The sequence below is a fragment of the Megascapheus bottae genome, chromosome 19 (assembly GCF_031878675.1).
Source record: "Megascapheus bottae isolate mThoBot1 chromosome 19, mThoBot2.hap1, whole genome shotgun sequence".
Classification (NCBI taxonomy): domain Eukaryota; kingdom Metazoa; phylum Chordata; class Mammalia; order Rodentia; family Geomyidae; genus Megascapheus; species Megascapheus bottae.
In genome coordinates this window covers 27,898,577-27,918,342 of record NC_143527.1, presented here as the reverse complement: position 1 = coordinate 27,918,342, position 19,766 = coordinate 27,898,577, and the positions used below count along the sequence as shown (strand labels likewise).

The following is a 19,766-nucleotide window of genomic DNA, read 5'->3' as shown; positions in this document are numbered from 1 at the left end:
GATGGGATGTCAACATATTTTAATGGAAGAGAATTCTCTTTTATGACAGAAAAGAGAGAATCCATACTGGGTCTTTGTTTCAAATCACTGAAACTAGCTCAACTGAATAAAAATCAAGTTAATTTGTGTAATTTTTTGAAAAAAAAATATTCTATCTCTAAATTACATTTTAAAGAAATCTACAGTATTTTAAATCAAACCTTTCTTTCTATTTTAATGAATGTATTGCCTAGTTATTTTGACTTTCTCACTTAAATGTACTTACTATTTTACCCACTTATCATTACCATCTGAGAAATGACCATAAAATATGGCCTAAAAATAGTCAGCCCCTAGCTCATAAAATACCCATGTTATATACATTTGTAAATGAGGTATTTAGAACTTTATACTTCTTTTTTTTATCTACAATACTTTGGTTCCTTCCCCAAGTCAACCCACTTAACTCATTGTATGTTTAAAATGTAAGAACAAGTAAACTCTCTCTACTGTAGGCTAGTTTTCAATATCCTCTACATTCCAATTCAGGATAGCAGACATATATCTACTCATGACAGTAGCAACAAGAAGCCTCGCCCCTTTCCCACACTGTGCAAGTATGTCATGTGGACTTCCCATTCACAAAAGATACCTGTCACAGTACATTGTGCCCGATAGCCCTGAGAGAAGACAGAGACACCTGTCACTGAAAAAGACCAGAACCAAATGTGCTCAATCACAAAGGAATGACTATATATTATCAACAGCTAGGAAAAAGCAGCACTCCAGCAAACTACACTTTCCACCTGTGTGAATTACTCTTAGGAAACTTGAACACACTGAAGGAAACCACACTTCATACCTTCTTTGGAGCCATCCCAGTTTGTGCCATATCAACCAGTCTTATTAATGCCAATCCCCTTTCACTTTCAAAAAAATCACCCAATTTGAGCACAAGTTACATGAACCTCCATCTTTAGCCACATGTTCATACATCAGGAGCTGCTGCTACCCTGAGTACAGAATTGGTTGCTTGTTTGGTGTTTGTAATGAAATGAACAGAAGTGTTTCTGAAAAGGAGAAAATTTGGAAACGTTCTTATAGGTGATCAATGCAAATAGTAAACAAAAGGCTTTGGGTCTTTTTTAATGATCACTTCTTCCTCACTGAAGGTTCAAGAAGGAATTTAAGGAATGATTTGCTAGTGGCTGCAGATTCCATCACTAACACCATGTCCTCATTGGTGAAAGAGCTGAACTCAGGTGAGTCCTGGCTAGCCTCACATTTATCTGCTTTGCCATGCTGGGATTCACATGGACAAGACAGATTCCTTAGTGACTTACTCATTGTCAAACAAAAAAGGATCCTTTAAAAGTCAGCAGGATATTTTGCTGTTTTCTTTAGATTTTTTGGTAGTATTCATGTTTTGCTTATTAGAAAATTGAAAGATTATACCTGACCTGTGATTATAGACTCTACTCTTAACATCTCTGGTTATCTATGAGTGCTATTGAAGTTATTTTATAGGGTCAACTTTTTCATTTGTCAGTTTTGGCTCTCTTGATTTGGAATTCATGATCATTTGAACGAAACTAAAATTCATTTTAAACTCTTCCCAGAAAATGAATAGGATATAATTATGAGAGTTTTTCATCTTCCATTACTGTACTCAAATTTTAAACCTTTAGCAGCATAAATATAAGGTAAGTATCTTATCAGTTACAAACACATCTCCAGCTATTCTTCCAGTCTGACCCAGAAAGATATTTAGCAGTCCTAGGGCCCTATAGTTGACGATAATAGAAACCATAAGAATTAAAACATCAATGTTAATTTAAAAAAATCTGAACCAGGCACTCATAGCTCATCCTTGTAATCCTAGCTACTACAGAAGCTAAGATCTTAGAATTGCAGTTCAGTGCCAGCCCAGACAGCAAAGTGGAGCTTTGGTAGAAAGTGGTAGAGCATTAGCCTTGAGCAGAAATGCTTAGAAACAGTGCATAGGACTGAGTTCAAGCTATATGACTGACAAAAATATAACTAAATTTATCAAATTTCTTAAGAATTAAAATAATTTTAAAATAAGACTTCATAGTACATAACATGAGCTCACTGCCGTAACAAATGACAATCGTGTTTATGTTGTGGATCACCTACTACTAGTAGTTTATAATCATAATTCAGGGAAACAGTGATTGTAATCATTTAGGTTTTTGTTTCCTAAGTTAGAGTCATAGAGTTAGAATTTTAGTGGAGACTTTTATGGACAGTAAAAAGTAGAAGTTATAAGAAGTTAAGCTAGTAAAACAAAAAATTCCTTATTATAATTTTCAGGTAGAAAAGAAATTCCTGTACAATAAATTGTTTTATTACACTTCATCAATACCAAGTTGACAATTGTACAATAATTGTCTGATGTTTAGTCCAGCACAGGTTGATGTGTATTAAGCATAGCCCTTAATTTGTTGGACATGAACTATCAACTCATTGTTTCTTTTTTCAATGGAATCCGATCCACTAGAGGTGGGGAGTGAAACGGAGAGTAACGTGGATTCTGAGTTTGCACGGAGTCAATTTGAAGATCTGGTTCCATCACCAACCTCTGAAAAGGCTTTTCTAGCCCAGATCCATGCCAGAAAACCTGGGTACCTTCATGGTGGAGCTACCACAAGCACCATGCACAGTGACATGTAAGTACCTTGTGCTCAACAAGAAAACAATCTGTAGGAAGCTATAAGAAAATAGAAACATGGCTGTTTAGTTCTTTACTTTGGAAAAGAGGGGCACAATTCCCTTTCTTCTTAGAAGCAGAGAGCATACATAGCATTCAAATTTGGCACTGAGACTGTCCCCCCTACAGAGTTTCTGGAGAGTATCAGAACCTAAACTCTTAGTTTAACTTGGGCACTGCTGGTTCACGTCTATAATCCTAGTTACTCAGAAGGCTGAGATCCGAATGTACAAAGCCAGCCAGGGGAGGAAGTTCCTGAGACTCTACCCCAAAACCAGAGTGGAACTGTGGCTCAAAGTGGGAGAGTACTATCCCTGAGCAAAAAAACTCAGACAGTGCCCAGGCCCTGAGTTCAAGCCCTACTACCAACAACCCACTCCCACCCCCGCAAAAAAAAATCATCAAAGTAGTTATAAACCAAATCCATATAAGTTAGAAATCACATTCTAAGATACAAACAAAAACTCTGTCTCCTAAGCCTCACAGCTAATTTCAGAAAAGGAGTCATCTTGTCTTTTGAATTTGCCACATGTGTACTTAACAGGCCTCTGTGACACTAGAGAGACCTTCTTAAACAATGGATAAAGATAATGACATACAAATATTTAGGTTAAAATTAGTAAATAAGTTAAAAAATAAAATATCTACCCTGCTTTGCTTAAAGATATAACTTTAAGCCTTGAGAAATAGTGACCTATGTATTCAGGCTTTCAGCACTGGAGGTGTATGGTTCTAGATGCTCAAGGCGAAGATTTACTTCTCTAGGCTTACAGTGCTAATGCACAGTGGCTATGGTTTCAGCCCCTAAACTTTGGGCATTGAGACTCTGATGGGACTTGAAGTCATCTAAGTCTCTGCTTTGATCTCTTCATAGCTTCTCACTCCCTTGTCCCAGTTTCTCTGCCAGGGTTTTGAATACCTTTGCCATCGTAGTCTTAGCTTCCTACCCATCCTACATTGGCCAGTCTCTGGGACCCTTTAGCCATCTGATGTTACAGCGCAGAGCTTCAGGTTGAGGCAGCCCTGGTTCTCAAAACTTTTAACTTCTTCTTGGTGTTATAGCTGAGCTTTAGACATCTGCAAGAGTTCCAGCTGTCTCCTTGCTGCCACTGCAGGGGGCTAAAATCCCCAAGTTTTTCACCTACTCTTTGTGCAGCCGGGTGAGCCTTTTGTACTCATGAGGAAGACATTAAGTAGGCAAAAGATCATTCTAAAGCCACCACTACTGAGGCTTAATATTGCAACACCATGAGAGTAATGTAAAGGAGAGATTATACAGACAGAAAGAGGGCAAAGTCCACTTGTGCTTGGATGGTACTGCCACTAGAAATGTCCTTGCATGGGCCTGGGTGACAGTTCCACCAGTGGCCCATCTTACATGTATACCAATCACAAACCTTCCTAAGAAACCAATCACAGGTTTTACATTGCACAATCACAGGTTCTTTGTTGACTTGCGGAGGAGGTATGCTTCTTCCTGTTCTGAGTGAACATCAAGATGAGCAGGGTCACCTAGAGTTAATGGAGGCTTGCCTTGCCCAGAGCAGAGTTTTTTTCCAAAGCCAGTACTAGTCACCCAGAGCAGTCTCGACTAAAATAAGACATCCTGAAGTAAGAGCTGCAGCTTCTGCTGGAGTTGTGGTTGCAGTGTTTTTTCCAGCTGATATGGAGCTTACTCAGAGGATGGAGCGATCCAAAATTTACTGGGCCTGGTGACATTCACCGATAATTTTAACTGGTCAGGAGGCAGAGGCAGAAGGATGATAACTTCAAAGCCAGTCAATGTAAAGGTTTGAGAAAGAGGAGAGACATGAGGGTAAGTAGAGGCAAAGGAAAGTTTATTAGATTACACTCCTGGGAGAAGCCCTTAGTCAGGACCACTGAGGTTGTGCCGGGTCTGGTTGTGGCAGGGCCTTTACAGGAATTCTTAACAGGGGCTTGTTTTGCTAATTTGGGCAATTCCTGGTCACCACACCCCAGAAAAGGCTAGGTGGAGGGCATTTTATGCAGGGAAGTGGTTCCAGCTGCCTCCCCTTCCCTCAGCAGCCTGACAGTCAATGTCTCAAAAACAAAATACAAACAAAATTACTCCAGTGGTAGAGTATTTTACTGACATTGGCATGTTCAAGGCCCTGGATTCAGTCACCAATAACACATGTGCGCTCACGCACACACTCCCCCCTACACACACACACACAAACTGTTTCCAGTGACCAAAGAGAAGGCTACTTGACTGACAGCTCAAAGCAGCAGTCATTTAAGAAGGGTCTATCCTCTGTGTCATTCAAGGGACCAAAGAGCCTGCTGGGTCCCTTGCTTCGCATATTCTCAGGAATGTTTTTGCATATGCACAAAAAAAATATTGTCAGAAGGTGCTGATAATAAAAATCTAGGAGGTTACCATTCTTAACAATTATTTAACAATTTTAACCCCCTACCCAGGGTTCCTTTATACTTGTCATTTATCACCCAGTTAGGTCTTGCTAGCTTGCCCATCATCAACAGTGTCAACGCGTTCCTAGAATCCCGATGACCTGAGTCAGCAGAAGGAACGAATGCTGTGCAACAAAGGCTAAGTTACAACTTCCAAGCCCAGCTTGGGAAGGAAAAAGAAAAAGGAAAGAAGAGACGAAAGGGAGGTGTTAGGAGAAAAACTAACAAGAAACATCCACAAGAGCCGGCAAAGGAACTTGTGATCACAAAATTGATGATAGAGGGCCAGGAGTTTGGCCTCATGGTAGAGTGCTTGCCTAGCATGCACGAAGGCCCAGGTTTGATTCCTTGGTACCACATACATAGAAAAAAGCCAGAAGTGGTGCTGAAGCTCAGGTGGTAGAGCTCTAGCCTTGAGAAAGTCCAAGGACAGTGCTCAGGCCCTGAGCTCAAGCCCAGGACTGGCAAAAAAAAAAAAAAAAAAAAACGATGACAAAAAGATGAATGCTTAATTTAAAATGTGTTTGTCTAATCTACCAAACCAAACTGGCTGTTTGAAAGACCACAAACAGAAGCTAACTAGAGACCCTTATGCAGTTTTGGCTCTCAATCCAAGTAGTAAAAGATCCACAGTCATGTAGTTAATGGATCTGGTTTAGAATCCAGTTGAGAAGCCACAGTCTGTAAGATCCTAACAATATAGTCTTTCATCCTCATTTAAAAAGATCAGAAGATATGCTTCTAATTTTAGTGTGCTTTTTTGCCCTTGCCTCTGTAATTTAGCATTGTTTGATTTGTTAATTTTTTAATGGTGAATTACCATCTGTAAATATTTATCTTACCTTGTGAATACATGTCTACTTGACTTCTTATTGTTAAGGATTTACATAGTAAATGTCAATTTTTTTTGTTCCTATTCTGAAATCTAAGTAACCACTACCATCACCACTACCTGCTTTACCTGCAATGTGGGACGCAGGACAAGCTACCACCAATGGATTTGGAAATCAAGAAGGGGACATTCAGAGACCCAATTAAGCTAGCCCCAAATCTAAAAAAAAAATCAAAACAATGCAAAACAAGAACATATCCTAGAGAAACAAATGTCTATGGACATTTAATGCCCTACCTAGAAACTTCTCTTGGACCACACTTTAGATTTTAGAAGTTGCCTTTTTTTTCGGTTGTGGGACTTGAACTCTGGGCCCGAACAGTCCCTGAGCTCAAAGGTACTTCCCTACCCCTGGAGCCACAGTGCCACTTATGGTTTTCTGATGGTTAATTGGAGATAAGAGTCTCACGGACTTTAGTGCCCAGGCTGGCTTTGAACTGCAATCCTCAGATCTCAGCCTCCTGAGTAGCTAGGATTACAAGCGTGAGCCAGAACACCAGCGGCATTTTAGAGATTATTTTAACATCTGTACTGAGAATGGCTATCTACATATGATTTAGCTAATGAATTTGTGTTCAGCTCCATGAAGCGCCTTGTATATTCTGGAATAAGCAGATGAAGACAGAGCCCCATATTTATAAGTGACAGCATTCTTATTTATTTGTTTTAGAGTAGAATTAGCCAATGCAAATGGATTGCTCCAACTCAAAGGTAATATAAATGTTTATAGTCACGAGGTAACAGTAAGATGAGCCTTCTTGACCTTAATTTTCTGATGTATGATTTAATCGTACTGTAAAGCTAAGGCTTGAATGTGTGTGGGGGGGGGGCATGTACACGTGTGTGCAACAAAGTACAACACAAAGAAGATTAAATTATTCTTAAGCATTATTTCACTAGAGGACTCACTCTCCTTACAGATTCTGTGTTTAAAAAAAAAAAAAAACGCTGTAGTGAGAAAAATTGTCCTTCAAAGCACAAACTTACCTTTTTTAAGACTGTAGAACATTTCAAAAATGCAACTGTTTCTATAAATTCTAGAAGAGCACAGATGGCCCGTGGTTTCCAGACAACTCTAGAAAAAGGGTGAGAGCCTTAATCACACAGTTTTCAAAGCCTCTAGATGTGGAGATGGTTTTTTTCCTCTTTCTCTCTCTAAATTTGCACTTAGGTAAAAGAAAATATGAAGCACAAAAGTGCCCTGGAGGACTAAAGGGGAATCAATATGTCCAATGAAACCACAGCTAACTCACCAAATCCCACTCAGACATCTAAGATTTACTCCAGATTCCTTCTGTGGTTTCTTCCCAGCGTAACAGAAGACGGAGATGCCTATGTGCGGCCTGAGGATGAGAACTATGAGAATGACTCGGTCCGGCAGCTGGAGAATGAGCTGAAGATGGAGGAGTACCTGAAACAGAAGCTGCAGGATGAGGCCTATCAGGTATGGGATTGGACTCAGTCCCCAGCACTTTCCTCTGCCCTGGCAGCCAGATTCTCATTACTAACAAAGTTGGTGTTCCCTCGTTTTCAATCTTCCCATCAATGGCAACATCTTAGACCATATATTCCAGTCAGTAAAAATTTATACTCACTGTGTATCCTTATAACCTCTGGTCTGGAAATTGAAAGACCTAAATGGAGACATGGTGCCTAACACTCTAAACTCCTCTAGGATCATTAAGAAAAATAAAACATATATATATATATGTATATATGTGGTTGTATATATATATATGTATGTGTGTATATATATATACATATATATACATATATATATATACAGAGAGAGAGGGAGAGAGAGAGAGAGAGAGAGAGAGAGAGAGAGAGAGAGAGAGAGAGTGCTGAGTATGGTAACACTTCCAGCATGTAGGAGGCTGGTGCAAAAGGATCAGCTTTAAATGTTCTAGGCTAGCCAGGACGACAAGTAAACCTCTGTTTAAAATGTGAAGTAAGGTAATAATAATAATTGGACATGAAGAAATTTATTATATATAAATGTGTTTTCCCATATTCTTCGTTGAATAGGATTTCGTTTCTCCTTTGAATTCCTTGTCCTCATTGATGTCCTCATTGCATATCTAACAACATCAAACAGGATGGTGACAAATATTATTGAGAAAGGCAGGCCAAGTGGTTATCGTCAGGTCCTGGTTCACCAGAGTGTGAAGGGGCATATCTTGAGAAGGGCTGTAAGGTATTAACTCATGAGAATTCACAGAACATGTAGCGGGCAATCGGGAATGATTTCATTAATCTTTTTATAAAGGCAATATTTTTCCTGTATGGGCTTGCAACTGCCCTGTCTACCCTTCTGTGTGTATCCTTTCCCTTCAGTCTGAAGGAGTGTTGGGTTAAGAGCTGTGCACCGGTGGGAATTTACTGCTTTCCGGTCCCCACAGCCTGTTCTTTTCCCATCACCCACTCCGCCCAATGGCTACACGTGTTCCCTCACATTCTCAGCAGTGGTTCTCTCACCCCATAAGTAGATGAAAGGGAAGCAGGGGGCGTAAATTGTCCCCTGTTTTTCATATGTGTAGACTAATCCTCAAAATATTTCCAAGAAGAATGTAGCAAAGGATGGAAATCCAAGAGACTGAAATCCCAGTGTATTCCAACAACATAAAACAAAAAAATGTAGCTTCTTTGAAATGTTCCATTGACCTTGTCAGAGAAAGAACTACATTTCAGAAGTACCCAAACGTCATTCTTAGGACTTCCATTTTGGATTCATATGTTTCTGGATCCTAGTAACAGCAGTACTAAATTTTTTAATGGAGACACCCTTTTACCATTTCACAACAAATATTAGACTTTTATTTAGTTTAATGAACTGAGAATTTTGCCTCATATGAGTAAAATAAAGGGAAAATGATTTTCTACCTCATAACAAAACAATCCATCGCTCTTCCCCCAGTCCCTCCCTTGTTTCTAAATCATAATGGGAAGTATAAATAATTTTAAAAATAGGGTCTATCTTTTGCAAATATTAATGCAAAAGTAAAAGAAGTTTAATTTGTTGCTCAATATTTATTAGAAATTCTTTACTGTAAACCAAGGATAAGACTGATAGAAAGTTTTCTTGCAAAGGTTAAAATTCACCATCTTTCAGTAATAAACTGTAGAAAAAGTAGAGCACCCATTCATCAAAGGAAGGAATAATTATATATGCTTTTTATTGTGTTCTTTGTGTCTAAATTATTGGTTTCTAATTTAGAATTGAGAAGATAGGGTTCTGTGGTGCACATCATGAGAAACCATGTTATTTGATAAATTCTATCTCCATTAAAAAAAAAACTATATAGATTTGGAAAGGGTTTTGATTCCACAAATCTAGATGGTTAGTTTGTGACAAAAACACTTTAAAATATTCAGAGGGGAAATAAAATTTATAATTTTGAAAAAAGGGTGATTCTATTGATGTCTTAAGATCCAATTGGAATCTTTTTCTATAACTGGTAAGAAGTCTTTAGCTCCTTTTCTCTCTCCTTGGCCTTTCGTGTCTGGTGACTTTGAAAGGAAAGGCAGGCAAGGGGCTGAGAGAATATACTTGCCCTCATACGCTGGAGAAAGATGAACTGGTTTCCTTCAAGTCGCTGGGAGAAGATGGTGATTGGCTGGACTGGAACATTTCTTTCATTCATTAGGCACTCTCTATCTTCATGCATGGCTTCTAGCCAAATAATTCACCAGCTTGACTGCACCACTGACTTGACATGTCACCTTTCTTGTTGTGTCCTTTGTCACCCACAGGTCAGCTTGCAAGGTTGAATGCAATGTCCTTTTATCACTCTCCTCTCAAGTAAGTACCCTCTTGTTTAGGCAGCAACATGGTCACTGTCCACTAAATTCTGATAACTTGCAACATCCAGTCACTCTCTCTTAGCTGTTTCTTTCTGTGCAATAGAAAGTCCTCTTTCTCCGCTGATTGCAAAGAACCAGCATCTACCATTGGAGCATGGCGTTATAATCTCGTGGAAATCTCCCCAGACATCCTTTAGTGCTGACTTGTTATTTTTGTAATTAAGGAAACTAGAGGTGGAATGCCCCACAAGTTCTCTTTGGTTGTATCAGCAATGCTTGGGTTCACAAGCATTGGGTTTTTGACAGAAATCATTCACATCCATTGTGGAATTCAATGGGATATCAATTAATTTAAAATCACATTTTTAAATTAGATCATTGTACCCTGAATTGCACGTAAATACTTATAACACTTTCCAGTGTATTTTTAAATACAGAAAAAACTAGCATTTTCTTTTTTCATATATTTTATTGTAATTAATAGAAAGGTTACATTATATTCACCAGATAGAGGATGTATTACTTCACATACATTGATACCCTTTCTCATGTCTTGGTCCCCATTTCCCTTCCCCCACCCTCACTCTTCATCTTTTTTTCCACCCTTCCCTATCCGATTTCAAATAACCAAATATGCATATATCCAATATATCAGATAATAAGGTGAAATACTGTAACAATATGAGATAACCAAGAGACAGTAAAGAGATGAGAGATAACATAGTACATTAAGGATAACAATCACTCATTAAAAGCTAACACTTTCTATGTATTTTTTTTTTTTGCCAGTCCTGGGCTTGAGCTCAGGGCCTGAGCACTGTCCTTGGACTTTCTCAAGGCTAGAGCTCTACCAATTGAGCCTCAGCACCACTTCCGGCTTTTTTCTATTTATGTGGTACCAAGGAATCAAACCCGGGTCTTCGTGCATGCTAGGCAAACACTCTACCACTAAGCCAAACTCCTGGCCTCTATGTACTTTTTTAACATAGAGAAGAATACCACAAAGTTGACAGGCGTACTTGAATGTCATGGCTCAAAACTTAGGGTCTGAACTCTGTTAGACCCATTTTCAGATGTGGGTTTCACCAGCAAAATCTAGGCAAGTTACTGAATATATTTAAGCCTCACTTTCCTCTGTACAACATGTCCTAATACCCACCTCATGGAGGAGTTGTACTCCCTGGAACATACCTTTGAAAAAGCTCAACAGAGTGTCAGACACACTCCATAAATAATTGTGAGCATGCATTGATGTGCCTGCCTGCCACTGTGTCCCACACTTCACAAGCAGTTCAGAACCTAAGAGCTGTTGTAATGTTTGTGTAAGTATACAGAAACCACTGGGACTCAGATGCCATTTGTTCCCTGTAATTTTATGAACATGACCAGGACTCCACTCTGTTCTAGTCTTGTGACACATTAGGCTACTCTGTGCCAGAAGTCTAGACGGATTTTCTGGCAATAGCTAATAGCCATGTCAATATTCCTTATGACAATGCAAAACTAATGAATGGGATTCCCACTGTTACCTGACTGCCCCAGTCCTAGGACTGTGTGCACGTTAGACCTTCCCAACCTCAGAATTCCCTAAGTCTACAGTGCAGTTGATAGTAACTTCTATTCATCCAGGCTGCTAGGTTGTTGTTGTTTTTTTAATGAAATCTATTTCTTAAGTGGCATCTCAGTAATAAATAGTACCTAGTTTAAAGGCCACCGATTTGCATCTTGTGGTCTGCAAATTAAATTGATGAGCTGGGTTGCTGAGATGACACACACTTGCTGATGACCTGGACAGAAAGAAGGATCTAACTGACCACACTCTGTTCTTCACTTGTAATTGAGAGTGAAAGCAGCACCACGAGCTCTTCCAATTCACTTTGAATGCAGTGAGAAACATTCCCAGGACCTGTTTCTGAAAATATTCAGTCCAGTTACAACAAATGTAGCCCCAAGGGAACAGCCCCTTTCCTTTTATAACATTTTCTTTCTCTTAGCCTCTGTGTATTATTTTAAGCCCTGGTAGCTACTTCTTAGAAAAACATTTCTGTTCAAAAATAGCCTTGACGTAAACTCACATTTTTAAGGAAAAAAAATAATTGTTTTTTTCTTTAAAAAAATCTTTAAAAGCTTAATTTTTGACAGTGAGAAATGAAACAGCTGTGAATTCTTCATGAATTTCAGGAGGATACACTGTCTCACTCTCATTCAAGAGCTCTCTAAACATGAACCAGCCGGGGGCTAAATCAGCCAACTTAAGCAAAATCCATTTAAAAATGGATAGACCATTACAAACATTAGTGGCTTCCCATCTTTGTAGGTAGTTATAGCCTACTGTGGTTTTTCTTGATGTAGCCAAAAATATGAATCAATTTTTAGAAGTTTATATGATTCAAATATTGTGTTGGTTTGGGCCCCCTGACTGTACTCTAAAGCCAAAAATTATGATAAATTCTATGTAACTTTTAGCCAGCTTCACTGGCTTTACATCAACCCGCTAAGCCAGAGCCGTACATGAAGCCAAGAGCAGTACCCCAGAGACACAAAGATTCAGTCTGTGCTCCAGTTAGGGCTTTTTTTTTTATCTATTTGGAAGTATATACATATTCACCAATAGCAGAGTAAATGATTTTTTAGTCTTCCACTAGTCACTGTTGAAGAAACAGTATGTATAATGGTTAATGCTCATTTTAGTATACTCCAGGAATTCATCTTGACCTGTTCAGGTCTTGAATTGGTGCCTTTTCCATCCTTTACCACGTGAATAAATACCACTTCCGTTATCCAGTTACATCCTAACTTTAGAAATTAGGAGTCGGGGAGGAGGTGTCATGGCTCACATCTATAATCCCAGCTACTCAGGAGGCTGAAATGGAAAAGATTTTATTTAGAGACCAGACCAAGAAAAAAGTTAGAAAGACCTCTGTCTCAATGGAAAGAGAAAAAAGCTGGGTGTGGTGCTGGCAGCAACCATCATCATCACAGCTATGAAGGAAACAAAGATAGGAGGTATTGGTCCAGGCCAAAAATAACTGAAATAAAAATGGCTGAGACTGTGGTTCTCTTTGATAGAGTTTTGGCTGAATTCAATCCCCAACACCACCAGATAAAGGAAGAAAGGGAGAGAGGAAGATAGGAAGAAATGAGGGACAGAGAGGGGAAAGAAAGGAAGGAGAGAGAGAGAGAGAGAGAGAGAGAGAGAGAGAGAGAGAGAGAGAGAGAGAGAGAGAGAGAGAGAGGGAATTGGACAGTGGAAAGTGGATTTTTTTGGGGGGTCATGGGGCTTGAACTCAGCCTGGGCACTGTCCCTGAGCTCTTCAGCTCAAGGCTACCACCCTACCCCTGGGCTTGGGCATTGTCCCTGGAAAGTGGATTTTTTTCATCAATTTGACATTCTGATAATGAATCTGTGGCCTCACCTCCTTGTCCAAAAGGCAGCACATATTTCTGTCCTTCAGATCCCTAGAGGATACCTCTAGGTACCCCCTGAGAAAGAAACTTTACAGGCAGGGCTTCCTGCCTTCTCTCCCACCAGGTGCAACAGCAGCACACAATGTCTTAGAATATTCATCCCTAATTTTCATGGGAAGGAAGTTCAGTGTGCACTCGGGTGTGTGTGTGCACATGTGCGTGTGTGCGTGTGTGCGTGTGTGTGTGTGTGTGTGTGTGTGTGTGTGTGTGGGAAAGGGGAGAAATCTTAAGCTTCATAACCCTGATTTAGAAACAGCTTCTATCTTAAAAAAAATTACAAATTCCTTATTCCCAGGCAAGCTATAGTCAGACAGATGATGACATAACATGAAAGCTGGAGGTGATGGAGAGCCCTGTATCCACACAGAGGAGGAGGACAGCAGCCTGGCAGCAGCCTCACACTCGCCGGAGAGAGGAGCCACACACACCGCAGCTCCTGGCAAACCCCCATCCCTTAAGATGTGTTCTGATGCCTGTAGTGCAGCTAACTTTTCGTTCTCAGATTTGTAGTTCTTAAGTGTGTGTTTTAGAAGAGGGGTGGCGGGGAGGGGGGGGGGAAGAACAAGACTTCTGTCGCAAGCTAATTTCTCAGCTCCCATCTTCTGTAACATGGCTCATCCCTGGTTCAAAACAAACAAACACAGGCTGAGAACCCACACTGCTGTTACACACGGTGGCAGTATTAACAAGCATATCCAACCTCATACATGATCGTGAACCTGTCCAGTTTACAAAGATAATATTAACACTGTTTATAGCTAGATGTTTGATTTCTGGATTCTTTAGAATTGGAACGAACCAATTTGCTAGACTCTGTACAATGTTTTTCCACAGCAATTAGAGAGAGGAGAGAGAGAGGAGAGAGAGAGAGAGAGAGAGAGAGAGAGAGAGAGAGAGAGAGAGAGAGAGAGAGGGAGAGAGAGAAAGAAAGAAATAACCACCATCAATTATTTACTCATCCTGAAAGAGTTGGTTCCTGAGTGCTGAAACTCAGAGCCCAGAAGCCAGGGAGGGAGGGGTCCTTGGCCTACAGTTGACTGCAAGTCTCTGAGAGCGGGGACTTGAGCCAACAACCAGGAATAACCCATTCTTTGGGGCTTCCTTCCAATGTAGGGTTGGTTCCTTTCAAGATCCTCTTAACAAGTCAGCCATAGAACTTAGTGTAAATATTTTTTTTCCAAATAGATATCATATTCAAAAAGAGACAGCATTCAAATTATATAGAATCTAGTTTTTAAAATCAGCACAGATCTTCTTAAAACTGTGAACTATGTTTTGAAATACTTGTTACTAAAGCTGTTTATAAACCACAGGTGCCATAAGATCCCCAAACGGACTACAGTGATAGATGCTCTTCCATGGTCCCATGGTCTTGTTCCTCTCGTGTTAGCTTTAGGAAGCATGTCAATCACACACTTCTCATTCACAAGCCCTCTCCTCCCCCCCACCCCCCCATCAGGTTGTTTGGAGGCCTTCAGCTTTAAATGTACAGGCTTAAAGTGCGCTTGCAAATCATTTGCTCTCCTTTTATTTCTGAATGTGGATTGCCTTAGCTGGCCACCTCGTGTTCTGCATGCAGCTTTGTGTGGTCCTATGAATGGAGACAGCCTCTTCTATGATGAGTTGGGATTCTTGCACTCAGTGACAAGCTACTGTCAAGGGAAAGAGAATAAAAGACTCTGTGAATGGTCCTTTAGACAGAACCACTAAAGAACCACTCTTAGGGATTCTGGAGAACATGAAAACATAATCATTTGTTTAAGACATGATATGGGGAAAAGTGAAACGCTTGCCATGTTGAATATATTATATAAAAATGAGCAGCTTCTCTGGAATTCCTGGTGTTCATTTAAAAGAATGAACATCACTGGAGACAGATAGTTCTCCAAATATGGTCCCCACCCCTGCATGAGGCCTCAGCATCCTCTGAGGATGGCTTGGAAATGCAGAGTTTTATGCATTAACCCAGGCCTACTGGATCAGAAGCTCTGCGTCTAGGGCCCAGTCATCTATTTTGTGTTCATCAGCCCTCCCAGTGACTCTAAACCTTGCTAAAACTTGAGAATGAATGCTCTGGAATAAGGATATACAACCAAGTCTCTGGAAAGGCTTTATTTGGCATTAGTAAGAAAGAATCTAAGTCAACCTCAGAACTTTAGCAATTCAATTTTGCTCCCAAGGCTGTCATGAACCTTCTCCCGCCCCTGCCACCTGGCCTACAGGTAAAGAACGGCAGCAGGAGCCTCTCCCACACGTTCACATGCTTTCTTCAGAGGGCCTTAAGATGTCCATGCCTCTGCATCTGATTAGTAAAGCCAGCTCCTGGGCTTGCCTTTGGAACAAAAATCACATGAGGGATAGCGCAGTACTTGACTGACACTGGGAAAGACCTTATGCTAACCTTGAATATATTTTATCAGACTCCCTTCCAGAGAACCCACCTAAAAAATGTCCCTGAACACAGGCTAGCACCAAAGTGGCACAACTGCACTGTTCTCTGATTTCTTTGCACAGGTGGATTTTAGTGCAGATTTTGTTTGGTATGTCTTAACATTCATCTCTCTCCCACTGCCCATCCTCTGTGAACTCATGCCTCTGTAGATGGAGCAGGTGGCCATTGGTGCCTCACATTTAATACTGAAGAACCACTACATCCCAACTACCTTTATTGTTGTCAGCTCAAAATCTGAGCCAGGGAGTTCCTCATTCAGAACTCAGACCCTCTAACTGGCCCTCAACTACTGACTGGACCGAGCTGACTTGTGTTGTGTCTTTGTGTTTCGACTTCCAAATGTGAGTCTAAGGTTTGAATCAATCTACTGAAAACCCTCTCCCTGCTCATAGTTTTCATTGCCAGCCAACTCCATCAATTGGTCATTGGTTCATACCATTACCATAGTACAAAATGATTGCCAGGACTCTGAAACTATCACCGATGACCAGTTTCTCACTAATCAGCCACCTTTTCTTTCTCTTAGCTCCACGTCAGCACAGAGACCAGACTCAAGCACCCTTGCCCTGTAACCGAGACAAAATGGCGTGTGTCGTTTTGGGTTTTTGTGGTTGTGGGTGGATTCCTTTCCTTGGCTCTCCAAATGTACTTTTGGGGCTTGTTCTAAGTACAAACCCAGCAGGTTTCAGCTGTCTTATTCATTGTCCATTAGATATAACTTTATCTTACAGGGGTACTTTTTTTTTCCTTGTTCCACAATCAACTGTGTATCTGTCTCCATCAGAGCTGATGGCCTATTAATGAGCACTGGTCTAACATAGCCAGCCCTCCCCCCACACCATCATGTTCACAAAGGAGGGTGGAATCTACCATATAGGATTCAGGAATCAGTTGTGGTTGGTGAGGACGGAAGTTGGGGTAAGTTTGGTTGGTTAGAGGGAGATCACTGGAGATTAGGAAAATGGATTCATGTATGATCTACTATAAGGCAGGGAAGGTTCATTTGTAAGTAGTAATGTGAACTGAATTGCATTAAGAGTGTGGCCTTTGTCGTGATATACTATGTATTTTCTTATATGCATGAGCCAAAGTGTTGCAACATAATTTAGCACTGATGTCTGCTTTAATTTTGATCATCTTTGTCCACTCTTAGTTCTTGGCTGTTGACTGTAGATAGATCTTGTAAACCCAGCAGCCTTAGGCTGCTGCATTCACCTGGTTCGATTCCACAAAAGGAGCCACAAAAAAAAGAAAAGAAACAAATTAAAACTCCACTACATCCTCAACAGAAAGGACATTTTTTGCTTTGGAACCAAAAAGAAGGGGGAAAAAATCAGAAGCATTACATCTTGTTGGCTAATTAACTTCAGACCTTTGTAATTATGACTACTATAATTTGACACCATTTGAAATAAGCAACTCAAAAACACTAAAGATTTCACAATATTCATTGGTATTGTAATAAAACTATTGTATGGGCTTTTTGTATTGTTGTTAAGTACTGTTTTGTGTGTGTGTGCGCGTGTGTTTGTGTGTGTGTGTGTGTGTGTGTGTGTGTGTGTGTGTATGTATGTGTGTATGTTAGAACCTCCTGGGGACATGTTATATTTTGAAGTGATTAAACTATTTAATTGTGTGTCTATATTTTGGAATGGAATTATTTCTTCATTAAAAATGTTTTTTAAAACACTACATCCTGTGTGTTTCATTCCTTAGATTCAATGAGTCCTTTCCTAGAGCAACATAGCCACATGGAGGTAAGACAGGCCAGCACCTGCTATGTAGAGCAGGGACCATTGATGGAATGTCAAGGCAAAATCAACATTTTACCTTCTCTTGCCTGTGGCTGGCAAGAAGAATATATGCCAGAATATTAACATTCTAAGTCATAGAGTTATAAATGATATTTTTATTTTGTTAATAATAGTATTATTATCTTCTCCAGCCTTCCTACATTTAGAGTAGAAAGTAAATGGATATAAGGATAAGAAATACTAGACTGCACCATATCTTTGTCTTGATACCCAAATTACTTAAATCAGCTAGCCCCATTGGAGGGTGTGTCTGACAATAAGAATTGTCTCTGACTTCAGTAAACAGCTCTTTCAACAGCATCATTAGGCCACAGAGTCTAATTCATTAACTGCATTGTTGAATGACAACTGCTTTGTACAACTCTTTAAATATTTTTAAAAGTTATTAAAAATAAAAATAGATGATCACAGAAAAATGGTCTCTCTGGCAGTCCATTTTTTTCCTGGAAGTCACTTTATGACTCCTCCAGCTTGGAAACAATTATATTATCACAGAATAGGGCCTACAGGACTAGCTTTTTGGTCAAGACCTCTAAGAGAAGCTTACTTGGGGAATTTTGGGGGGAATTATTTCATGACAGAGACCTTTCCCTCTATTAACAGAGTAAATACATAGACCAAGATACTACAAAGGAAGGAGTGTTGATCAGTATACATTCCCTACACTCTGATTTTGTACACTCAAGTCTTATCTCTATATGGGCACACCCCCTATAAATATATACAGTGTTAATCTACTAAGACATATCTGCGAAATACAATATAATTATGACTAATTTTATGAATCTTGATTTTTAAAAAAATCATATAGTAAACAGCGGCATTACAAACGCAAAACAAAACATGCTCCATTTCCAGCCCAGCTCTGCTCACTGCAATTGAGTTCTCATACTCACTACTCAGGAGTTACAGCAGATTCCACCAGTGATGAGGAAAATTTTCCTCAAGACTCCTCCCACTGAAGATGACCATCCTAAGTGTATGGGAATAGCCATATTTCCAACTAAGCTATAACTTCAGAGAGTTCCCATGATCTCCTTAGGTTAGAGTTCCCAATAGAACAACTCACGGAATTCATAGAAAGCACTCTATTAACTATTAGAATCTGAATGTAAAGGGAAATGCCAAATGAAGAAAGAGTCCAGAAGGGAAAGGTCTGCCAAGTGGATACAGAACTGCTGTGCCTTCTCCATGCAGAATCTAGTTCGAATCTCCTTATCTCTGTCACTCTCCCAGTAAATCTTAGTACTGTGTCCAAAAAAGATTTGGGGCATGATTAAACCAATTGAACTCAGTTGAACTTAGCCTTCTCTCATGAGGTTGACCAAGCCCCAGTTTTAATCATTAATCACATGATATTATTTCTAGTAACCTTAAGCTATCTGGAGACCTGCAAAGAGTCATTGCAATAAACATGAATAAAACCTCATCACTTTGGAAATTCCAACACTTTTTTGAAGGTCAGTGCCAGAAGCCAGGTGCAAAGACCAGATATGTTCTCCATCATTCCATTTCATGATACTTGCTTTTTTTAATGCCTACATAGTCATCTTTAATAGAATCCTTATTTCTTCATCCAGCCTTTATACTGTATATATACTGGAGAATAGATTTCTCATCTTCCATAATTAGAAGGCTTCACATAATTCCTAAAACTCTAAAACAAGAAAAGAATTTAAAAAGTTGAAAAAAGAATAAACTAAAATTATAGAAAATAGCTTGTTTCCTAAGTTGGAAAACTTTTCATTATAATTTTATTAGCATATATTAATCACACAAAACAATGTGCTTCAGTGTGACATTTTTCTACATGCATATTACCTACTTTGCTCATCTTCCCTCATGTCCTTCTCTTTTGTCATTAATGAGAGGTATGTCTAGACAGAGAACAATGAAGAGGCTGAGGGTAAGAATCTTTTTCCAGTTATAGACAATTTGGGAACTATGCCACTCTGAAAGCTAATGTTGCTTTTGGGGTTACTTTCTGAGCTAACGAGATAACTCCTTTTGGTTGCAAAGAGAACCCTCAATGGAAAAACAGAAAACTCTTTTAACCGAATAATAAGAGTCACTATGTCAGGAAACTAAAAACGGCCACGAAGAGATCATGAAAAGTGCGCAACAAACTGTTAACCAGATTCAGAACACTGAGATGACCAACTGTTTTTCTTAATCCTCTGGCTCTTACTGTTC

The 19,766-nt window shown here is 39.7% G+C and overlaps 1 protein-coding gene across 8 annotated transcripts in view; it reads left to right on the top strand.

The window, feature by feature from the left end:
• Nucleotides 1-17,451, top strand: part of Dtna (dystrobrevin alpha) — a 287,652-nt gene extending 270,201 nt beyond the window's left edge. For 7 of the 8 annotated variants that reach the window (XM_090353262.1, XM_090353257.1, XM_090353260.1 and 4 more), the window contains 4 exons: nt 1,152-1,241; nt 2,501-2,669; nt 7,347-7,479; nt 16,286-17,451. In XM_090353262.1, the coding sequence (XP_090209388.1) occupies nt 1,152-1,241; nt 2,501-2,669; nt 7,347-7,479; nt 16,286-16,426 (533 nt within the window). In that variant the 3' untranslated portion in view covers nt 16,427-17,451. Of the gene's footprint in view, nt 1-1,151; nt 1,242-2,500; nt 2,670-7,346; nt 7,480-9,788; nt 9,838-13,602; nt 14,218-16,285 lie in introns of those variants that run through there. The other variant, XM_090353265.1, reaches the window with a different exon arrangement.
• The last annotated feature ends 2,315 nt before the right edge of the window (nt 17,452-19,766 follow it).